We start from the raw sequence: 23,843 nt of genomic DNA, 5'->3' as shown, positions 1-23,843 counted from the left end.
GATTACAAGAAGTGCTTGGTAATGATGTCTGGTGCTACTGTGCAGAAATCTTTTACAAAGCATGTAGCACTTTGAATACTGTATTTTCAGATAACTTTTCTCTTGTGATGTGATCTCTGTTCTGGGAAGAACACATTAGTTGTTTGACAAAATAAATCTTGAAGAAGAAAGAGAAATTCAGCATACCTGGTACCTGTCACTGCCATGTTAACATGGAAATCAGCTGTCTTTGTGTGCTGTGAGAGCAGCAGGTGGGGTATGCGCTGTGTATCCCCAGCAGACTGCTCCGGTCTGGCTTCTGTGCAGTCCCTACTGCAAGGAATACCTGATTCATCCACTTGGGATATCTCTTTCTGAGGACTTACTGACCCTATCAATATGAACAGGTGCGATAGTTCAATTTGAAAGATACAATCTCTTAATTGATAATATTTATAAAGGAAGTGAGATGGGAGAATATGAATGTAATGTAACCTCGATGCTAATAAGGAACACTACTCGTGCATTTGGCCTGCTGTTGAACAGTACATATAACTAGTACTTACGTACGGCCAACCCTCTTTAGTTACCCGTAATTGCTTCTCTTGAAAATGCAGCAGCAAGTTTTGGGAACTCACACGGCAGTTACACTGACCCAGCGGGTGAAGAGTGTCACTGTGGACTTGGACTTCATCATGCTGGCGAAAGCCAACATGCTACATCCAAAGAATTTTTGTTTCTCATGTTCCTCAGTTCTGGCTGGCTTCTCTTCTGTCTGTTGCAGAGCTCTGAAGTTAGTTCATGAGAGATTCTTTTCTGGTCAATTACTTCCAAAAAATAAATGTGTCCATATTTTTTCCATGTATCATCATTGAATATGCTCATAACCGTAAAGAATTCGGACACCCTGCGACAGTTGTGTATAGTGAGAACAATAAATGTGACTAGGATGTTTTAGAATTGCTAGTAGTAAAATTTTGCCCATTTCACAAACTTCCTGTCTTGCAAATTGCAGAGGAAAAAATACTCCTTTGTGATAGCATAGTAGAAAGCTATTTAGATATTTCTCCTCTTCTCCATTACACTTTATTCACTCTGACTAGCTATGGCATGAAACACGGGGGAAAAGAGGAGGGAGATAGTCACTTTGCCAAGGGAACTAACAGAAGAAGGCATGAAGTGAACAGAGTCTGTAAATGTGCCAGAAGCCAGAAAGTTTGTCCTGGTTATTTTTCTCCTCTCCCATTTTTTTGAAGAGCTGTAAGTACAGAGATCTTACAGTCATCTCTAACTGAGTCTAGAATTAAAAAGACCAGTATGTGACAGCTGGGAAGATTTATGGGGTTTATGAAATTTAAGGAGTAATTTCTTTCAAAAATAATGATAGGCAGGCAAAATTTATGATGTCACTCACTTTTATTTACATGGGACTGGGAAACACAATACAGGTTCTAACTCCAGCGCTCTGACAGACCTCCAATGTGATGATGATCAAGTCATTCATCCTCTTTCAGGCAACAGCCTGGCTTCACTGAGTTATTGGGGCCAGAATGTCACTTCTTGTATTTCACATGGAGAGAAGAAGTGATCAAAAGCACTTCTCACCTGAAGACAAATGCTGCAAACTACACAGAAAACTCAGATGTATTAAAGAACAGCAAAATTGTGTTGGCTAAAAATGCACAAGAATATTCAGCGAGGAAAATCTTATAAGGTTCTTATATGTTCCTCACAGTTACTCTTCCTTTTCAGACTCTGCCGTACATGTAAATTCTTCACCATTATGTGCTTGATTCCAATAGGACACGCTCCTGAAAACTGTAGTTTTATTATTCATCTTAATTCACTGACCTCCATGACAGAAGAGATTAGCAAGTCATACACTCTTGGATTTTAATTGTCTTGGGAATCAATTTGTTATGTAGAGTCATCTATCCATTCACTTGTACAGCACTTTCTTTGAAAAAGGATTTTTTTCCATTTGCAGATACAGGATCTAGTTTGTTTTGCAGTAGCTCATTCCCCCCTGCTCCATGTTATGTCACAGAAGTGCTCAAAGGATAAATATTGTCAGCACTTGGGGGTGTCCACTTCTCCTGAGGGAGACTCCCAGGATCCATAGCAGCAAGCAGAAGTTGATACTTAAGAATTTGATTCCTGACAGCCAACAAGTTAACAGTCATATAAACAAACCAGCAGGAAATAGACTCCTGCTTATTCATACTTTCACTTGAGTTCTTCATCCTAACTGTAGTATTTCACAACTGACAGTAGGAAATTTTACCAAGTTACTTTCAGACCATTACTCCAATTTGTCAAATGAAATCTTAATTTTAATCGTGTCCTCTGAATCACTCACAAGACAGTGTAGGTTGTTCTGCAGTGATTAAGTCAAATTTCTAGTTTATTCAAGACATAAAACGTAACACCAAGATAAAACACACAATATCACTTTCTAATTGAGCACTGCACTTAACTAAGAAGAACAGGTGTTGTCCAGGTCTAGAAGGACAAGCCTGGAGGAGAGTTTCTCCAAACTGCAGTCACTGCAAATAACAGTTTTTCCCTCAGTCTAGTATTCAGACTAGAGACTAGACTCTTATGATCAGTTCTGACACAGACCTAACTGGGTGGGTTTTTAAGATTTTCATTAGTGGCTTTAAGATTTCCTTCCAGCTTTGCACTTTTGGCTTCAGACTCTGTCCGAAATATTATTTTTATGCTCACTGAATATGATATATAAATCATCAGTTGACTGCCAAACAGCGACAGTTCCTGATGGCCCAGCTCAATATCGTCTAGAGACTTTTTTGGCGTGTTCATCTTCTGTGGACTGAATCCAGGGTGAATTCCGACACACCATAACTTCCCCTATGAACAAATAAGATAGTGTTGGTTATCTTCTACCCTTCTGGACATTGCTGAAGGTCAGGGCTTGCCCACACCTCATTGCATTCCAGTGGCACACCTACATAAGCTTCATAAAGCCCTCACTATGAATCACATATGCAATTGGCACCTCTTGTCCTGCAAAAGAAGTAATATAGCCCAACCCAAGCACGTACCCGTGCTCCAATCATCCATTTTAATAGTTGTGTGATTTGTCACTGGAACTTGGCATAGTATCCAGAGTGCATCATCTGACATCAGTTATTTTTCCACATTGACAGCCAAAATGGATACTTATGTGTATACTGGGAGAGAGGGAGGAAGGGAGAGATTCAGGCTTCAAAGAGTTAATTTAAAGCAGCTTCTTAGCCTCAGTTTTCCATGTTATCAATCTTCCTTTAGTTTTCCAAGTAGTCTTTTAATCTCTGCATTTCTACTCGAAGATGAAAGCCTTCCTATTTCTTAAACAGCTAACCTTACATTATGGTTAATCCATAAAGCGCCAGGTTTTGTAAGAGAGCCATATGTGAAACAATCTGCAGGTTCTTGGGCAGATACCCAAAATTACAACATCACTGAGGAAGGCTGAGCTGACTTTGTGGCTGAACTGACTTCGGGGAAGCTAGGAAAGGTGTCGGAACAAGCAGGAAAATCTAGCCACTTGTTAAAAAGAGCTTGAACAGGGTTTGATGAGACATGTCAGGATGTTCAAATTGTATTGAGATGACTACATAGAAGGAAGTACTTTTTTAGGGTTAGCACAGAAATGTCTCTTCCTAAAGTTTGCTTATGGAAAAAAAAAAAAAGAAAAGAAAAAAAAAAAAAAAGGGATTTACAGCAAAGAGCAGACATCCCAAAATTGGGGGAGGGTAAATTCAGAAATCTGCCTTATTTAAAAAAGCATGAAAACTGTACATCTTTCTGCACTTGAACTGTTCATACTCACTGTATGAGTAATCTTTGCACAGATGTTTCAGAAATACTTTTAGACTGGGTAGGATATGAGCGCAAAAGAATAAAGCTTTTAGCTTGTTTGGTGACTGAAGCAAAGAAAAGCTAAATTTGCCCGTTGATGTGTTTTCAATGTTCCTAATGTAAAGTATTAGTTCAGTTCCTATTGAGCAAAACATACCATACGTTAACAGTTAATGTGAAAACTAATACAGCAAACCCTTTAGCATGTGGATAACGAAACTGTTAAGTCATTGCTGTATTAAATCTAAAAGCTCTTCTTCTGTATCATTAAGGCACTGCACAGAGATTTCAGTTGCTCTTGCTTGGTCTTACACAGGTTTTTACCTAAATAATACAATAAATTGACAGGGCAACTGGAGAAAAACTGGCAGTGCTGACTGCAACTCCTAGGGGTCATAGAAAACTACCTGCCGATGCTGTTGCCCTGCACAATTCAGAAATGTTACAATTCGACAGCAAAGGACTGCCCTGTTGGGTTGAACATTTTGTTAATAACATTTTCAATGCCTTGGTTGTTTTCCCCAGAATTCACCAGTTAAGCCAGCAAGAAATTCTTGGTTCATTGCTTGTTTTCTTGTAGTACTTTGAGGGAAAAACTTCACCCATCAGTGCTGTTGCTGTGCAGAGTTCAGAAATGTTACAATTCAGCAGCAAAGGACTGAGCTATTAGCTTGAACATTTTGTTAATGGCATTTTCAAAGCCTTGGGTTTTTTTCCAGAATTCAGCAGTTAAGCCAGCAAGAAACTCTTTTGTTCATTGCTTGGTTTCTCATAGTACTTTGAGAGAAAAACATCTAGAATCCAGAAAAGAAGAAAAAAAATAATTACTACTACATGTTCTTTAAGGGTATGATCCGGATCTGTTTAATTTAGTGGAAATACTCTGACTGTCTTTAAAAGGTTTAGTTCAAGCTTTTTAAAAGATTTTTAAAAACCACATTTGTAACAACAACAAATCAATTAAAAAAATTGGGAAAAATGAAGCTCTCTATTGATTACAACAGAGGAATCACCATAAGGTCCTTTATAATGTCCCTACATGTTCATTCATAAAGTATGTCACAGTGGGAACGTGCTAGATAGCTTCCAAATTTAAACCAGTTAGAGATTCTTCAGGGGGTTCCTGGTTATTATCTGTACAGTCTCACCAAAACAGATGATGTAGTATCAATAGTAATGGAATTACCAGTTAATAGATTACTATTGAATTGTCAGCACAACAGGTTATATTCTTCTCAAGAGAGAACTTAAAGTGTATTGTCCAATAATTTTTCCAATGCAAATTAAAAACCTGTATTCTCTATTCCCAAACTGAAAGAGAAAATCCTGCAAATGCAGCAACTATTATAGTACACTCAAGAAATACAGAGATTGGACAAAATAGAGCATGAGCCATAGATGATCAATACGATCGCCTAAGTAATTATAAAAAGCTGGCTTCCCCATAGTTTCATTTAAATATACAATCAGAAACATATTTTTCCTGGTTTATCTCCCTTTTCTCTTTCTCCATCTTTTTCTCCCTTTTTCTCTCTTACCACTGGAAAAGGTGGTGAAAACAATAGAAGAATACTGGAAATTGTTATTGTAATGCAATAAAAGGTTGAAAAAATTGCAGCATTTTTAGAGAAAAATTTTCAAAGTATCACTGTTTTAGAAGCAGGTGTGTTGCTGGGCAGGCTCTGCAGTCAAAGAATCTTAGACCCTTGAAGAAGCAGCATGATGGAAGTCACTGACAGAAAGGATACCTTGATGCATGTACATATACACATATCATCTGGTTAAATAAAGACCCTATGTCTTATTCCCAACAGACAAGATAAAAAAAAAACTTAAAAGAAACATTTCCATAACATTAAGAAGTCATTGCCTTCCTCATGGAACATCATAACTGATGAAGCAATTAAGTTTGAAACATTTTTAAATACTTTTGGTCAAATGCATTTGTGCTAAATGACTTCACTCTGACAAAGATCTATTCCTACTCGTAAAGACGGTACTCATCTGTACTTCATTTTCAACAGGCTTTTTCAAGAAATGCTTCATACTGCAGAGCACAAGATGATGAATATCGCTTAGAAGTTACGACTCCTTTGCAGAGGGTTGACTTGTTCATGGGCCAGTTCAACAGTGTCCTGCTAACTTCGGTATCTGTCTTCACCAAAGGGAACCTTACCGTTGCTAATCTGGGAACTTCGGACGGTCACTTCATGCAGGTAAATATTACTATGACACCTTCACAATAAAAAAAAAACCATACTGGAGTTTAGCGGGATGGTGAAGAGCGAGGAGCAGTATTATCCCGGTTTAACGGGGCATTAGAAAATTGAAATTCCTGAGCAAAGTAGAGCTTCTGGAATACAAACGAAGTGCCTAATAGAGCATTCAGCATTTTAAGTGTTTACATGGGCTTTGTGGTCTGGAGCAATGGTTCTGGGGCACGTTCTGCCATGATCTCCACTTAGTCCAGCTGGCTCAGATCACAGAGCAGTTTTGGTCCATACAAACTAGATTCCTTTCAAAGGAAACTAAACTGAAAGCTCTGTCATGAGTACACATCAAATATGCTGCAACCCCAGCTGGGGCAGAAAGGTCTGAAACAGTGACTGATTGTCCAGACAGCTTCAGATACACACTTCATATGAGCATTTGGTCTAGAGGATCAGACTGAACCTAGTTCAGTGTAAAATGCCAAGACAGCTTATAATGTAGAAGCAGGAGCCTCAGCAGTAGTTGTTTCTATATACTGATCCACTCCTCTGGCACCAGATCACTTGCTAATATACCCTTAGCCTATGACTCACAGCTGTAGAATTGAGATTAGCTCCTCCTCCACCTACTTTTAAGTTTCTCTGAGTGCATCTTAATTTTTTGGGCTCTTGCTCATTCCCATCTCCCCCTGTTCTTTTGGACAGCAATTCTTCCTGTCCTAAAATATGTTTTCCATAGTATGTGGTAAATCACCCTCCTGAGAAGCCTGTCTCCCTCCACCGAGTACATAACTGATTAGACAGGTAGATTATACTACATGACTTCTTTGTAGGTAACTAACAAAATAAACAAAATAACAAAAGTCAGCAGTCTTTTAAAAACTTGGTGGTCAAAATCAAACATAAGAATAGAAAATACTTCGAAAGCACCAAGGGCTCCCTCTATTCACCCATCTTATTTCAAGCACTGCCATCGTGCAGTGAGCACCTTGGAGAGCTTGGCTTCTCCAGCTGCCACTGAGCCCAGCCTGGATGTACAGCTCAGCCTGGATTCCTCTTGCACCCAAGCACCCAAGGACTGCCCTTTTCTCTGCCAGTATTACTTGTCTTCCACTGGGCTTCCTGAAGTATTGGCAGTCTTTGGCCTTTCTTGCTCTGTAGGCCGCAGAGTGTCATCTAAGCTAGTAGTGTTGTTCCCTGGTCATCATTAACTGAAACCCCTTGAGAAGGCTATCAGTTGCTGTGCCCTTCCAGTTTTCGCATTTTCTGTAACGTTCCATTAGAAAATACTTGGGCATATGTAACTTTTCATAAAAACAAGCTTTCCCTTTCTTCTCTCCTTTCCTCTCCTTTCCTGTCCTTACTGCGTACAGTAAGTAGGGTTACAAATTGTCCCCAGTACATGCACCCTTTCTGGGCGAAGGAAATCCTGTACCTCCACTTCTGTCTTCTGCACAGACTGGACACAGAACCTGCCCCACAATGCAAAATCCAGAATGCTCCTACACGGAAGGAGGTCAGCGTGATTTACCACAAAGGACAGATGAAAAGTTGGAGGAAATTGTGTTTCTCTTTCCCCCTAAAAGATAAAAATTTAACAAAATATTCAGTGACAGCCCTGCTGGTTGTACCCGAACTTCCCTTGATGACCTTGGGTAAATTTAAGCTGCAGTTTGTCATCAGCACAGAAGGGGCAAATGCTAAGAGCTACGCACTGAGCACAGCACCATCTATGCTCTGTTCTTAAATGTAGGTACTGGTTCGAACAGTGAACATGAGCAATTTGTTTAACCTTTCTGAAGCCATTTCCTTATCTACAAAATACAGTTAATAGCAACTACTGTCTTACTCACAGCATTTCTTCTGGGCTGTCACAAAGCTTTTAGGGAAGTTTTGTGGAAAGCGCAAGGCAGCATTATTTTTATTTGTAACATTCTTTAAATTATTCATTCAAGTCCTGCACCACACACTTCATTCAGGCGTTTGCCCAACTCAAGGAACAATTAAAATATTTCCAGAATACATTTCCCATTCCAGGTTCAGTTACAGATCAAAAGAAAGGCTATTGTGTAAACTACACATTGCCATTAGCAGAAATATTCTCATAATTGAATTAGATTGGCTTGAGCTACAGGGGGAAGTCAGCACTGGGTTCATATTGTAATAAGGAGGAGCTCTTTCTTCGAGGGTTTGGTGCAACCAACAGGAGAATAAGCATACTGACTGCCTTTAGTGACACTGCCTCCAGATATTTGTTCTGCTTTTAAAGGATCTTGAAAGGGATTCTAGGCCTGTAGGGTACAGCAGACACAGCTTCTTGCAGAATTTAATGTTCACTTACATTAAATCTTTTTTATTTTTTTCCACTAATAGTTCTCTAGGAAGTGCTTTCAAACATGTTCATTAGCAAATGCCCAACTAAAGCAGATTTGCAGTGTTTCTATGGAAATACAGCTATTAACTGCAATGAGATGGAGATCATTAAAAATTGAGTTATTAAAAGACCATTACTGAAGTAAAATGGGTTAAAAAAATCAGGATAATCTAACAATGACTTAATATATCAGAAAGATATCCCAAACACTTCCCCAGATTTTTTAGCAAAGAAATGTAATGATGTTCTATTTTTCTGGTGTTTCATTCACAAATCTTCTGGAACATATTGCAAAGAATCCTCAGTTTTTCACTTATTACATACCTCATTTTTGCATGGTCATTTGCACTCGTATTTTTAGCTCTTTGTACATGCAATCCCCTTGTAACTTGTAGCTATTCAGAGTTGACTGTCTCCCTTCAGAGACAGGTATGCTTTCAGAGAAAATTGGTTGTAAAATTCTACCTATCAGGGTACCCATTTTAAAACTGGTTATATTGCATTAATATCTTGCGAACATATTTTCATGCCAGCTATTTAAAAGCAAAAGGAAAAAAGATATTCATATATGGGGTTCTAAAATTAGAAAATCAGCTCAGTCCTTCCAGTGAATCCAGTTCATCTTGTATCCTCTTTGAAATACCAAACCTTACCATATTTGGGCAATTTAGTTTGTGACATAAATTTCAGCACTAGCAGTCATCCATGAGATTAAAAGAAATAGTAGAACAGTACCTCTGCCTCTGACAACCGCACCCTGAAGTGCCCAAATATGAAACAGCTTGGTGAAAGTATTGAACATTTGATTCACATTTTTGCTGTATTAACTTAGCGTTTCCTTTAATTATGAACTTTTTTTTTGGGGGGGGGCGGGGGGAAGATGTTTGAAATGTAGCAATCATGTTACCTAAATGGAATTGAAGATCCGAGCCTGTGCTGTGGAAGCCAGTAAGCTGTGGAAGCAAGCTACTGATACTCAACCTGAGAGAAATTTATTTGAAAATTTTTCTCATATTGTCCCATTATACTTGCTTATATTTGATAAGCAGCCAACCACTTTCTTTTCTTTTTCTTGTCATCTTTCCATCCCCTTTTGCGTTTCTTTTGCTCATAACTTCCTGCCTTCCTATCACCCCATCATCTCTGACTTTGTTTCCATTTCCATTTTCTCTCTTTACCATACAACTATAGCACAGCACTGCTGCAAAAGTCAACAGAAGTTTTAATATGTAGTTTCTGGGAACAAAGTTTTTCTTTCTGTAGATGATAGCTACCTGTTCTGGGGTTTTGATGTATTTAAGAGAAATAACACAATGAATAATTCCTATCTTTACAAGTGATTCCACTGAAGCTTATGGTATTACCCATCAAAACTGTGCTAATGACCCAACTCAGAATACACTCTGTATTTTCCTTATTTTTAAAAAAGTCATCTGAGGAGCCGATAATATTCAGAATGAAAAAGCAGGTACGTTTTATCCAACCAAAGAATAAGTCGCCTGTTGTTTTCTGCTTGTGCTTTTAGTTTGATTAAATAGAACTACTCGCTTAAACAGCTCTGGAAATAACTAATTCTGGAAAGGAAATACAACCTCCTTTACTAAATGTTTCATTTTTTCAGCCAAAATCTAAAACAAAATTGATCTGGATGGTCCAAATACAGAAGATTCATGAGTTCTTTTAAGGAGGATAATTGGGGCCAGGAGGTGAATTCCAAAGCTCTCCTGGGGAGTAATTGCAGCCCATTGACATACTGAGCATGTTTTGGCTGCATCAGAAATGTTAAATCTGTATTTGGCCATGAATAGATTGGAGTTTGTAGTTTACCAAATATTGTGGAGTTTCTGTTACAAAACAGAGCAGTAATAATTTTTCTAAGACAGCTGACATGCATGAGACGGAAAAGAAAAATGGTTTTACTTCCTTCCTAAGCTGGAGCCTGACAACAAGCTTTTTTCCCCCTTTTTTTTTTTTCTGTTGAGAAGTTGCAGCTGTTTCGGCCTTTCTTATTGTGCTTGTTTTCAGAGTGTGACTGGGAACACAGACTGAAAGTACAGCTGTTGGGTGCAAAGTGAATCAGGTATTTCACAGTGGTTATTTGATTAGAAAACAGCACCCAGTCACACTGCTATAGCTGAAGAATCAGATTTTCAGCTGGTGTAAAGCAGCCTTACTCTACTCAAGCTAAAGAAGCTATGCTGAGAATAAGACTCAGAACTGCAAAAGTCACTTCCATTACCAGGCAATATTTTTGGAAATTAGAGTTTGTCAAAAAAAGCCAACCATAATACATTGAGATAAAATATCTTCTATTTTTGCTCAGTTCCAAGGTGATATGTGGGGGTTTTTTCCTGCCTGGAGCTTGGTATTATTTCAGAGAGTGACTTTTGAGTGATGAAGAGCAAAGTTCTTCAGGAAGGGGAAATCTTTCTGATAGCTCTGGGGAGAGTGGGATATGAGAAAGTTTTACAAGATTTATTCTGAAAAGCTCACATTTGGTTTGGCCTTGACAGTGAACAAGAGTGTGATGCCCTTGATATATGCAGAGGCTGGTTTTCAGTATAATGCTATGTTTGGAAGTGGAATACTGCATGCGCTCCCTACACTGGCCTCACCGAGGTAAAGGCCAAGCAAATGCACTGTTTGTTGGTAACCTTGAGGAGGAAGGGATAAAGAAGTTTTCAGTGTACATTTTACAGCTGCTGTGGGCAACCACTCTCTTTAGATCCAGTTTTGGCAGCAGGGCCGTCTCATCCTTCTGACTCTGCCAGAGCACAGTGGGGCAGCACTGGCTGCATGTGGAGTGAGGAGCTCCCCCATGTGCCCTCTCATCTGCACAGGCCAGTAGGACATCCATCTGTTGCTTCTGGAGGTAAAGGACAGGGTCCTTCTATGGGCATACCTACTGCCTGAGATGCAGTCAGCCACGTGCTGGCTGCGGTCCTGTCCAGTCTAGATGGATATGAGCCAGCTCTAGCTGAGAAGTCAAGCATTAGCGAAACATGGTCATGCACTGTCATGTCTGAACAGGTTCTGGAATGAAAATGGCTTAGGACACGTGAACCAAAGCATGATGGCACAGATGGGTCTCATTGGAGTAAAGCATGTCACGCAACAGGCCACGTCATCCTCCTCAGGGCCTCTCTGCACTTGTTAGACACATAACAATACAAAATAATAATAAACCTTATTCTAGGGACCCATTATATCCCAGTATTTTTAACCAGATTTTTCGCTGAGAAAGATGTATGGGGTTAGAATAAGGGTTCAAGGAGCAGAGCTTCCTATCTCTGACAGAGGCTAAGATGGGTAAGGGAGAAGTATGAGGCAGGTAAAAGCACACAGTGATACCTCTCCAAGTACTCTCCTGCTTCTGGCACTCTGTGGCTCAGAGGTTCCCTGAGCTGGAAATTGCACCATATCTGGCATTTAATAGCCCTTTATGGACTTCTTTTCCATCAGTTTTGCTTATTGTATTTTGAAATTATTTGTTGTTTTGTCCTTCATGGTACCTCCATGGTGAGAACGACTTCCATAATTTCATTCCACTTTGAATGATGAAGAGCTTCCTGTGGGGTTTCTTTAATCTGCTGCCTTATCTTTTCATTTGGTACCCCTGATTCTGTCTGATAAGGAATAGGGACGGGGCTTTCACAGGTCAATGGTTTGGTAAATTTTCACACCCTGAGTATGAATCTGTTGGCTTTCACATGCAAGTAGACCAAACACTTGATAGTCACACTCATTTCCCAGGAACACTTATGATTAAAAACAAACACCACCACCAAACTTTAACACACATCTCATTTCCCTGAAAAGAGAGAAAATAACATGTGTCATAGTTGCTTTCATAGATTACATGCCAGGGAACATAATGCATGCTACAGAAATTAGTATAGACAAAAATAATCACATCTGCTTTTTATTTGTAACTGCAGTCAAGGCTTGGAAAAATGTGTCCCAGAATTCAGCAAGAAGAGAGCCAAGCCTTCAGCATTGCTCTCCTCCTGCAAACAGCAAAGTGGTAAGGCCTCGCCTCTCCAGGAACTGAGGCTCAGAGCCATTGAGCCGATCAGCAAAATGAGTTGACGCGAAGAGCTACGGAGCTCTTTGCTCTGTACTTTGCTCTGTACAGAATCATCGTTCAGCGTGGTCATTCAAATCCATTCAAATACCCATAGTATACTGGGAGCCATTTCCACCTTCAAAAGACTTCTTCTAATCTAATTCCTGTCCCACTGGACGAGTGTAGTCATAACAAAACCCACCAGTGCAAGTGGGAAACCGTGTTGGAAGCAAGTGTGAGGAGGTCAAGAAATACATGAGCATGGACCTTAAACCTTACAGAGCCTGAAGGAGGAAAAAGTGATGACATGCCCGTGGAGTCATTGCAATGGATGTCCTCCTCAGTGCCCACTGCTGTCTTGCCTCTGTGGTCCAGCAATTCACCTGGACTGGCAGTCTGACCTATTTAAGGCTAAATGCAAACTGTGCACACATGCATTTGTAGGTATGTGAATAGTTGCAATCCTTCCCACTTTATCGTTTTTAAATGAACAGAAAACTGTGGCAAACTCTTGGTAAGTAACATCTTCGTATCTATAGCTCAACTTTTATCAGTTTTATAATAGCAGTTCTTTCTGTGGTAGAGAATGTATCTTGATTCTCCGAGAAAAAAAAAAAATCAAATATTGCATAATGCAAAATCCATATCATCAAAATTAACACCTGGTGCCAAATAACTGTTTTGAGAGCACACATGTTTTAATATTCAGTTTGAGTAGAAAAGCTTACACTCTTCAGAGGAGATCCTCAGAGGAGATCCATTATACTCTCCATGGATTAGGATGATATACAGCATTTAGAAAGATACATATGTGCCCTTTGCAAGGCCATGCTGCATATCCCAGGGCATTTGAGGCGTTACACAATAAAGTTAACCCTGAGCCTATCTCTGCTGGGTAATGGTGTACACCTGCCAGACATCTAGGAAAAAAATAACAATATGATACTTAGATGGGATTGCTTTTAGAAGGCCTCTCATTTTTGCAGAAGGTATTTCAACATGTAGACAGTAACATTTGTAATTCAATCCTGCTGACTAGCAGAACTGAGCATCAAAATGATTTTTAAAAGAAGCTGTTGCATGCTGTTTTTCAACTCCAGTTATTACAGTCTTAATTTCCCGTATTATGCATAAATGAATGGCAGTGAAAGAATATTTAAATGAATTATTTTAATGTTCATGGGCCTAAGTGATCACTGACTTCCAGTATAAAGGATATATAAATTAATATATTCATTAATTAACTGTTGGCTGTTATCTTTGTGGAGGTACTTTGAGCTATGCTGAAAGACCACATACTTGTTTGTTTTTCTCTTAAATAGAGGGACATAAATACTGTGTTTGCTTTGCAAAGGATGTCTGGGGTTGCAGTTACTGACAATGAATATGATTCTCAGAAGAGTTATTTGTAAGAACATCAGAAGAGCCATATGGGTTTAAACGAAGGGTCCATCTAATTCAGTGCTCTGTCTCCAGCAGTGGTGACAAGTGGATCAGGCAACATACATTACACTTTCTGCTTCAGGCCTCCAGCTATTTTCCATTCTGGGGATTTCCTGAGCTACTGGGTTTTCTCTATTTAGCTCTTTCCATGTACATGTGGAATTTCCCTTTGAATGTGTATTCCTCTTGCAGTCACATCCTTCAGCAAGGAGTCCCATAGGTCATCACATATGGCTAGAAAGTCTTACTCTTTGTTTGCTTTGAACCTGACTCTCACTTTTGTCTTTTGGTGGTGTTTAGTAGTTTGATTAGAAGAAAGTAAATGGTCAGTCTCTACCCACTCATGATTCTCTATGCCCTTTTCATAGCATATCCACACCTACCCTACTCAGTCATCGTTCATTACAGCCTTCTGATCATCTTTGTTACCCTTCTCCGAACCTTCTCCTATTTTAACATACTCTTTTTGTCATGAGGCAGCCAGAACTGCACAGAGAACTGAAGGTTCAGGCAAGCCATGAATTTATATGACATCAGGATATTTTCTGATTTGTTCTCTATTATTTTTCTAATAATTCCTAAGTTTTTATTTGTTTAGGGGCTTGGGTTTTTTTTTTTTTTACTGCTGCTGAGCAGTGAAATTATGTTTTCATGGAACTATCTATCATATACCACTTTAAATTCATCTTCTTTGTTGTATTTCATCTGCCATTTTATTGCCTTGACATGCTGTTTTGTAAAGTTGTTCTGCCATCCTTCATAATCTGTCCTCATTCTTATCACCTTGAATACCTTCAGATCATCAGAAAACTTTGTCACTGGACTGCTCAACCAGTTTTCCAGCTCATTTATGGGTATGTTGAACAGTATGGATCCCAGCACAGACATCTTGTAGAACACCTCTGGTGACTTCTCACTATTGCAAGGACTGACTATATACTAGTAATGTCTGTTTGTTTTCTTTGAATTAATTATTTATCTGTGTAAGACCTTCCCCCTCTCCTAGCTGCTTGAGTGCAGGCACATAGATATACTTTCATTTCTCTTATGCTCTGGCGACATGCTTGGTTATTACATTAATTATTAAAATGTAACCCCCCCCAAAAAAACCACCCATACCCACACACCCCTAGAAAAACCCCAAACCAAACCAGCACTTCATAGTCTTTGTAAAGACAAATTCTTCTGTAGTACTGAATGATTTCCATGGTAGAAGTAGCCCCTGTATGGTGGCGTATCCATGGTAGATTAAAGCCACACTGTATGCATACCAGCCCAGTCCCAAGCAATAAAAATCAGAGGTTTCTGAGAACGATGCTGGAGTCCTAAGTAGCCTCTTCTGCCTGCTGTAGAAGCTGTCTTCAAATTGCTTTCTTATTCAGGATTATGTTGGATAAGGGTAAGATAGAATTTCAAGGACTGGGCTGATGCATGCAAAAACCGCAGTTATATAGACCAAGAAGAACATTTTTGCATCTAGTATCTGTTACAACAGCACTGTAGGCTGGTAGATAAGTTCTAAGCAAACTCCAGACTTTTATTGCATAGTCCCAAATGAGTTAGGAATTGTAATCTGAGCTCCCTGCATGTCATGAGGTCAAAGTCTATTCACTTGGCCTTTGAGCAGGTGATTTGACCATCAGCCTCAGTAAAATAAAGGTCAGTCAGTGTTCAAAGGACTGGATAAATTTTTCCAAGATTGTAGAAATGGGTTCCAAATTTTCATGTATTGCTCTGAAGTTGCAACGCAGATGTGTTTAAGGGGTTAACACTGTGGCTCAATCCGAAAGAATGCTTGGCAATAAGAGGAAGCCTGGATTAATGATAGAAAAGAATTCTTAGCATTTTATAGCAGTGGGTATTCGAGATGAGACACGGCTAATGATCAACTAAAAAGGTATTTGCAGCTGTGGTGTTACCTCTCCCCATAATGCCAACATTAATCAAGCTTTTTCATGCAGCTTTGCAGTCCATTCTATTTTTCATTGCCCTGAATATAAAAACAGAGCCTCATGCCCTAATACACTGAGTCAGAAACCATACTTCTGTGTCACTGAAAACTATCAGGCCTTATTGATTTCTAAAAGCTGCACTTTCTGTACTGTGACACAAACCCATAGCAAAGTCTTTAACAAAACCAGTTTCATTTTAGAAAAAAAAAAAGAAAAAAGCCTCTTGTACCCCAAACTGTAAATACCTCTGGGATGTAGAGCACTTTACCGCCATGAATTAACCGCTCATATATTTTATTTAAGTCTTGAATTACAACAAAACATCAACTGTAATTACAGCATCTCTTAAGTCTGGTTTTGGAGTCAGCCATCTTGCTGAAAGACCTTGGCAGTGCAAAAAGCCAGTGAAATCGTGTAAGTCAATGTCCTAGCTGTTCTGATGCTGCCTTTGGAGTCAGAAGAAAAGCTTCATTATAGTGAAAAATTAAACATTTGACATACAAGTTATTTCCAGAATGCCTTCAATCTTTTTACATAATGAAACCCATTGAATCGCAACTTCTAGCAAATGTTGATTATCTAAATTCCTTAAGTAAACTACACGTGATGCAGCTTTTGAAACATGAACATGATCTTCCCTCATGTAAACAATCCTCTGCCTTTCTTCCCTGATGCTATCACATTTGGGTGCACATCCTTCTGGATTGCATGCCCAAGCCTATAAAATCTTGCTATCAAATATCCACCCCAATCTGCAGATGCTTTATGCCTCTGCTTAACAGCCATGACTCATCCCATTAAAGTCAACAAAGTTACAGTAGTAAAGTTAAGCGTGTGTTTGCAGGAATAGGCCCAAATTCTCAGAAGTATTTCAGTAACTCAAGATGCAGAGAGATGACTAGTGGGGGAATTTCATACTGGTGTGACTAATCTCCCTAAGATCTCCTGAAATCAAGTGAAAGAGAGAGAGAGAGAGAGAGAGCTCTTGCAAAGGGGCTCCAGGACAATTAAATTAGGCTCCTGTTTTAGAGCATCTTCCAAAGCATCCTCCAGCTCTCCCTGTCGTTTAAGAGATGCTTTGGGTGCTCTGTCCTGGACACCTGGCTCCCACAGAAGTCATCAGGAACCAGACCTCAAGGTGCCCAGTAATGTCTTGCAAGGAGCTTGTCTGCAGCAATAGCCACCTCACCAGTTCTGGGAACTGAGCTCCATGTACTTGTGGCTCTATAGCACTGCTCGCAGCGATGACCTGCGCCTGCCATGGGTTTGCGCTCTAATGGGCCCACGTGCATCAAAACCAGATACTGCTGACACAGGTTAACATTTACTTTCCAAACTGAAGGACCAAAGTGAGAATAAACGGAAATATCTTTGACTTTTGAAGGCCTGGAGTTTTAAGATTCTTTTAAATAGACATAGATAAAGTTCTTCTTTCTTAAAAGTACAGGTCTGACTAAATGACAAATCTTCATTTTTTACAGTTGATTTACAAATACCTGAAATTAAAGGACTACAAAACATTCAGTGACTCCTTCATATTTTAATAAATACGGTGTATTTTGAGGATCCTCCAACAGCCATGATTTTGCCGTGTTAAATAAAGTAGATTTTATAGTGCTTTAATCAGATCATGATGGAACATTATGCAAAATATTATGCAATGTAATGCAAAGTAATTAATGCAAGCAGAGAAGTGGTAGGAATGTGAGACCACTGAGCAGCATGCATTTGTGTCACACACTGCCTGCTGATTTTTCCCAATTTCTTTCTTTCTTAGATAGTGGTTTCTCGTTCAGAACCCACAGCTCCACATGTCAGCTTTCAGCTAGACTCCTATCCCGTCTCTCCCCAAGTTGTTGTCGAGGATTCATTAGCAGATGATGGCTATACCCTGGTAGTCACTGGGAAAAAGGTGAGTGGTTCATAATCTAATCCTTCTGTGCACTGTCTAAACCTGCCTTCAGAGCAGCAACTTCCAGTAAGAGCAACTGTTCACACCACTGCTTTATGCTTCGCATCCTCCCAGCCTTGCCATTCCCTTGGGAACATTGGAGGGACAGGTTTCCTCCAAGAATTTTTCCCCCCCTACTAAACAGACTGACAGCCTCGTATTGAGAAATGTTTAAATTATGTAAGAGCTGTGATATAAAACAACAAAAGCCAGGAAATGCAAATTTTGAGGCTGAAACCCTGTCCTTAATTCAAATGCTTGCACAGAAAAAACACACAATGGCTTAAGAAAAGAATAGTGCTCACAGTTTCCTGGCTTTTGTTGGTTTGTGTCATAACATTATAACTTTTTAAGGAGGGGAGTGTGTTGCAAGAGTTACATAGGTGTGTTTAAAATTGAGACTCAGTGTTCATAGTAAAGTTTAAAAATTACTTTAGCATGTAGTCTACGAAGAGTTAATAAGAGATGAAGAGCTGTTATAAATATGCTGTTGTCATAAGTAGATATGCATCGTAGAATAGGTTTAAAAGATCAGCAGATAATATTACAGATGATCTTAAACCATAATAGTTAGCAATGATTTGACCCCTTGAGATCTATAAGAATTTACATTAATACATCAACCATTAGTAAAGTTGGTAATTAATCATTTACTAGGAATTATGAGATATTTATAAGAGTTATCTTCAAGAAAATGTCCAAAATAAGTTTAAAGAAGGTACTGAAGTGTAAAGAAGTATGATGTACTTATATAGTAATGTAATCATATACTCATTTTAATATTTTGACTAAAAAGAATTCTTACATATTTAGAGTGACTATTATCATAACTATCCTGGTATTTTAAACAATACACATTTTAATTCCTATTTTAGGTATAGTATAGGGGTTTTGATGATAGGCGTTAAAAAACAAGTACATGAGCAGTTGTGTGCTGTGTGTCACAGGTAGTAACACAACCTTGCCAAAGTTGGAACAGCCATCATGCCTGTTCTTACAAATGTATGAACTAAGACACAGAGATACACTGTTTTTTCCAAGAACTAGTGCAGAATAGGGAGGAGCACACTGCTGTTTTCTTTTTCCATCAGCAAGAACTGCTATCTTGCTGTAAACACCAGATGCTGGTAGTAACTGTATATAACATTAAGATGCCTTTAGGGTTTCTCCCAAGTGAATTTAAAATCATGTCAGTTAAATTACTTATAAGATCCTGTAATTACTGAGCTAAAGAGAAGTCGAACCGTGGCTTGCACATGTGAAATCTGAGCAGCACCACAGCACGTTGCATAAATAGAGACTCTCCTTGCTGCTTTGTGTATGCATTAAAGGATTTGTGCATCATGTCTTTCCATCGACAGATAACGAAGATCCCGCTGAAGGGGCCAGGCTGCCATCACTTCAGGTCCTGCAGCCAGTGCCTGCTGGCGCCTGCCTTCATGCAGTGCGGCTGGTGCAGCCAGCAGTGCCTCCGGTCTGCCGAGTGCCCCGGCGGCACCTGGACCCAGGAGACCTGCTTGCCTAGGGTTTATGAGGTAAAACAGGGGATTTCTTGTATTTATCTCTAGGGGAAGAATGTGGCCTGTACTCTGCAGGCATCTTCTGTTTATGTTTTATGCAATTATGATAAATGACGTGTCTGCTCTCCTTGACTCCCCCCCGGCCTCGGTGTCCATGAAGCCTCTGGCTGGACGCACGTACTCTCCCCGAATGCCGTGGGCTCAGGTGCTCACGGTGGACAGGTCTGTCCGGTCATCCTGACTTGCCACGGAGAGCCTCAGCCCTGCAAAGCACTCGTGGTGGGCAAACATGGGTCTGAGCCAGCCTGGCAGGGGTCTGACAGGGAAGGACAGTCACGGAAAGGAGCAGCCTTTCTCTCAGAACCTCTCAAGGGGAGGAGGTGGGGGAAAGCACTGCCCACCCACAGCTGCCACAGCCTGACCCAACACAGGAGGTCTCCGGCCCCCGCTCCTCATCCGTCCCCAGTGCTGGAGAAACAAGTGTTATTTCTCCCTGTTGGGAAGAGTCCCTCAAACACCACCCTGGGCGAGATGTTTTTTCCTAACATCCCTCCCTGGTTCCTTGTTCCCATGGGTGCACTCGCCACCGAGGGGGGTGAGCCTGTAGCTGCACCCCTCCCTGGGAAGGGAGACAGCCGGAGGCTGCTGCCAGCCAGGCAAAGCCCATCCAGGGTCTGCAAGAGCAAAACCACACGGACAAGCAGAGAGCCACAGCGGCGCGTTCCTGTTTTAATTTAGCTATGGTTAATGCAGGATTCGTACTGGCCGGCTGTACGTGTAACCGAATCATCCGGTGTGAAGTGTGACATAGCTGTGAAGACAGAGGTTTATAGGGCAGTTAACGGACTAGAAAACTTGAGGGAAGGACAAGCATAAAACTTTCTGGCAGCACTTATACCCATTTACTTTCGTTAGTGCATTTAAACTACACCGTGTAGTTAAAAATACATTTTCCTTTATGGGCATACAGCTTATAAATGGAGATGAAAACTTGACATGCTAAACTCTCTGAGAGTAAGAGGGAAAAAAAGGTTTTCTTAAATAAATGATGTATTTCTTTCAACCAGGCAGATGATTATGACAACTTTTTAAAGAGTAGACAGGCAAAGCTGCTAATAATCTAGAAACATATGTTTACAATGTGGTTTTTTTTCTGTGTTCACCTTTCAGATACAATATTTAGGACTAAGACAGGCAAAATTAAATGAAAAAACAATGAAGCATTATAAGAATCAAACCCAAAATGGATGGAAAGGGCGTATGTTTGTGTCTGTTTCTGTGTGTCTGTGTGTGTGTTTGCCTTGCCTTCTATTGCTGTTTACCTTCGGGCGAAGGGGATGTAAAAAAAATTGCTAATGCAGAATGTGAACAGTTTACTTTCCCTTTATACGAGAACACATTTATTTCAAAAAGACTGTATTAGATGATCCAATAGTCCTTTTCGGCCTGAGTTTGTATGAGACTACGAATCGCCAAGTCAAAGGGATACACTGAGAATTAATCCTGATACATTTTTATATGCCTCTGCAGGCCCAAGCTACTTATCTATCCTGCACAGGTTGTTTTGTCTTTCCTATAGCTCAAGCACAAGTAGCATCCCTTAATGTTTTTTTCTTGGCAAAACTTTCCAGTGGTGGCTGCATATTGCTGTGCCTCCAGAAAGATTTCTAAGGCTCTGAACTGCTTGCTTTCTGATTTTCAGAGGTGCTGAGCTCGTATAGCCCTCTTTAATTTTAATTATGAGTGTGTGCACTCAGCAGTTTTAAGAATGAAGCGCCTGGAGCCCTTGCAGAGATGTTTATATCAAGAGGTGTGTCCCCAAGGCTGCCTCTTCAGTCCCTATGGAGTCACTGGGAGGGCTTTTCCAGGGGAACACACCTTGGACACGGGGTGGTGGGAGCAGGCGTGGGGCTGGCCAGGTGCTCCCCTTCCCCATGTGGCTTAGCCCTGCCTGCTAAGCAGAAGCCCAGTCTACCCTGTAATGAATATGGATCTGTGGCAGTGATGTATCTTACAAGTCAATCTCAAATTACAGCATGCCCAAGTTGGTAGAGGTTGCTTCTAGAAGGCTTGTAAGGAAAAAAAAGCAGCTGAGTACTTAAATCCCTTTGGATTGCTAGCTGTTAAGACAGATTTCATGCTCTACTGGACCATGACATTTAACATGATTACTGAAAAAAATATAAAACAGATTCTTCATCATCTTCTGATCTGTCTTTAAACCCATATACATAAAATATGAGAAACAAGCTTGTTTTTTTCCTAACAAACAGAGGATGACCTGCTTTGCATAGTATCTGAAATTCAGTCTGAATCCCCCTCTAATATTTTCCAGCTTTCAGAGGGACATATTGCTTGAGATATGTCATACAACTGCTTTAACCTGAGGGGAACAGGGAGCTTCTCTGAGGGTCTAGTCCAGTGGACTTGAGCTAGCTAAGACTTCAGCAGATTTTTCCTGGGTTATTACGAAGAGTGCTGTGCAATGGAGGGAAAAAAAAAATATAAAAAGATCTCTTCCTCTCAGGAGGGATGGCAGCGAAGAAACCCAGCATTTTCCTGTGGAGTCCTGCAGATCCTTTGCGTCTCTGCCCTGCTTTGAGCACTTTTCCTTGGAGCCAGGGATGGCGGGGAGCAGCCCCGCACCCCAGCCCAGCACAGAGCTCCCACTCTGCCCAGGTACCCTCCTTGCTCCAGGCAGCGCAGCAGGGCTGGCACGGGGACACATCCCCACCACAGCCCAGCTCCTACCCTGCACCTCTGCCCCATACCCAGCTCCCGTCCACCGCCTCTGCCAACAGTGAGGCGTGTTTTGTCAGCCTGGACAAGCGGTGTGGAGGAAAGCTGGGGAACTCGGGAAGCGGGGAGTCTCCTCGGAGATTACTTGGTGCTGGAACAAATTGCAGGCATCTGCATGCGGCGTTCAGGTCACGCTGAAAGGTGAACGGCGTAAAAGAAGAAATAAATTGGTCTCCCTTTTGATTCTTTGTTGTGGTTAAAAAACTGAGATGGTTTGTTGTTGTTTTTAAAGTGAGTCATTGTAGCTGGCTTTTGTCTCAGGCGTATCAAGAACATCAGGCCTTCTGCTGCCTGTTTGGGTTGGAGGTTTTGCTGGTAATCGCACGTGGCCTGTACATGTTCTTGCCTCTTAATTAAAATGAATGGGCCGTTGAAACTTTAATAAATAGATAACTTTCTTCCAACAATTTATAAAGTATGTGAGTGGATATTAGCATAATGGCTAATGCCATTAAAGGCTTTAGATTAATGCTTTAAATTTTTCCAAAAAGAAAATTTAACTTTCTCTCCCTTAACCTGAATCCAGAGACCAGCAGGGACAAGCAGAATGGCAGGCCTTGCAGCCAGACTTGCTCCCTATCATCAGTGGAGTTTCCTTGCTATAGAAACCTTCTGAATACTGAATTTCATAGCATTTATAACTGATTTGAGGTTTGCTTACTTTCTGTTACTACCTGTGTGATGTAAGCACATGGAAGATGTGTTCCTGTACCCGAGTTCAAAGTCCAGGAGGTCCACTGTTCATTCCTGTCAACTCTCCCAAGAGCAAGTCTGGGAAACCACATTTGACTTTCAGAGGTTTCATCATGCAGGACAAACGGAACAAAAATAAAGACATGAATAAAAACACTTTGGGGGAATTTCTGCAGAACCTAAATACAAAAGTTTAAGATTTGGTTTATTTTTTGCTATCTGCTTAGAGGTCTTGCCTCCTAAATTTGCTGGCAGAATGTGGTAAATATTTTTACTCTCCCTCAAGGCATACAGGCTCTATCACAAGTCTCTTTTGGCAGATAAGATCACTCAAAACCAGTTAAGTGCCTTCGATTTTAATTCTGTGACTTTATGAAGCCTGATTTTAACACACGTATTTTGCTAACTTACGGATTGCATTTCATACTCTTCAAATGCCACATGTCAGTGCATTATTGTACAAAACATTGAGACATCCTGTACCCCCACAGAGTAATTTCAGTTTCTGCTAGGGTTTTGTTACTCCAAAAATAGATAGTATGCTGAAATACTAAGTAGAGTGGAAAACTAGGATCTGAAGGCAATCCAGATTTTGAAGAAAAACCCCAAAGAAATAAGGAAAAGTTAAATTGGGAATAGCACAGACTCAATGGGGTACAGTACTGCTCCACACTCTTAGCTGCAGTGTTGTGTGCCATGGGGGTTGTGTGAGCAGCACTTCTTTTTTATGGGATTTGTGCAAAAGTACTGTTCCTGCATAGGTTCCCTCTTCTTTGCTCATTGAGAGCTGATTCAAAGCTCATTAAAATAGGAAAGATTCCTACTGGCTTCAGTGCATTTTAGATCAGACTTTTTGTCTGGTTTCTAATGGGGGCAGTAAATTTCCCCATATAGAATATAGGGTATAATTCTTTTGAAGTATGCTTCAGCCTCCTTTCTGTCTACAATAGTTCATTTGTGAGAGTCTTGAAGTGTAGCTACAAGAGAGTTGA

General features: G+C 40.3%; 1 protein-coding gene across 4 annotated transcripts in view; it reads left to right on the top strand.

Annotated features, from left to right (window-relative positions):
- The window catches only part of MET (MET proto-oncogene, receptor tyrosine kinase), a 90,980-nt gene that overhangs the window by 29,594 nt on the left and 37,543 nt on the right, over window positions 1–23,843 (top strand). For 3 of the 4 annotated variants that reach the window (XM_056340647.1, XM_056340646.1, XM_056340648.1), the window contains exons 3-5: window positions 5,868–6,059; window positions 17,666–17,800; window positions 19,201–19,374. In XM_056340647.1, coding sequence (XP_056196622.1) covers window positions 5,868–6,059; window positions 17,666–17,800; window positions 19,201–19,374 — 501 coding nt within the window. Of the gene's footprint in view, window positions 1–3,547; window positions 3,553–5,867; window positions 6,060–17,665; window positions 17,801–19,200; window positions 19,375–23,843 lie in introns of those variants that run through there. The other variant, XM_056340649.1, reaches the window with a different exon arrangement.

Source organism: Falco biarmicus, chromosome 5, assembly GCF_023638135.1.
Source record: "Falco biarmicus isolate bFalBia1 chromosome 5, bFalBia1.pri, whole genome shotgun sequence".
NCBI lineage: Eukaryota > Metazoa > Chordata > Aves > Falconiformes > Falconidae > Falco > Falco biarmicus.
The sequence above is the reverse complement of the archived record's forward strand: the minus strand, read 5'-3'. Positions and strand labels throughout refer to the sequence as shown.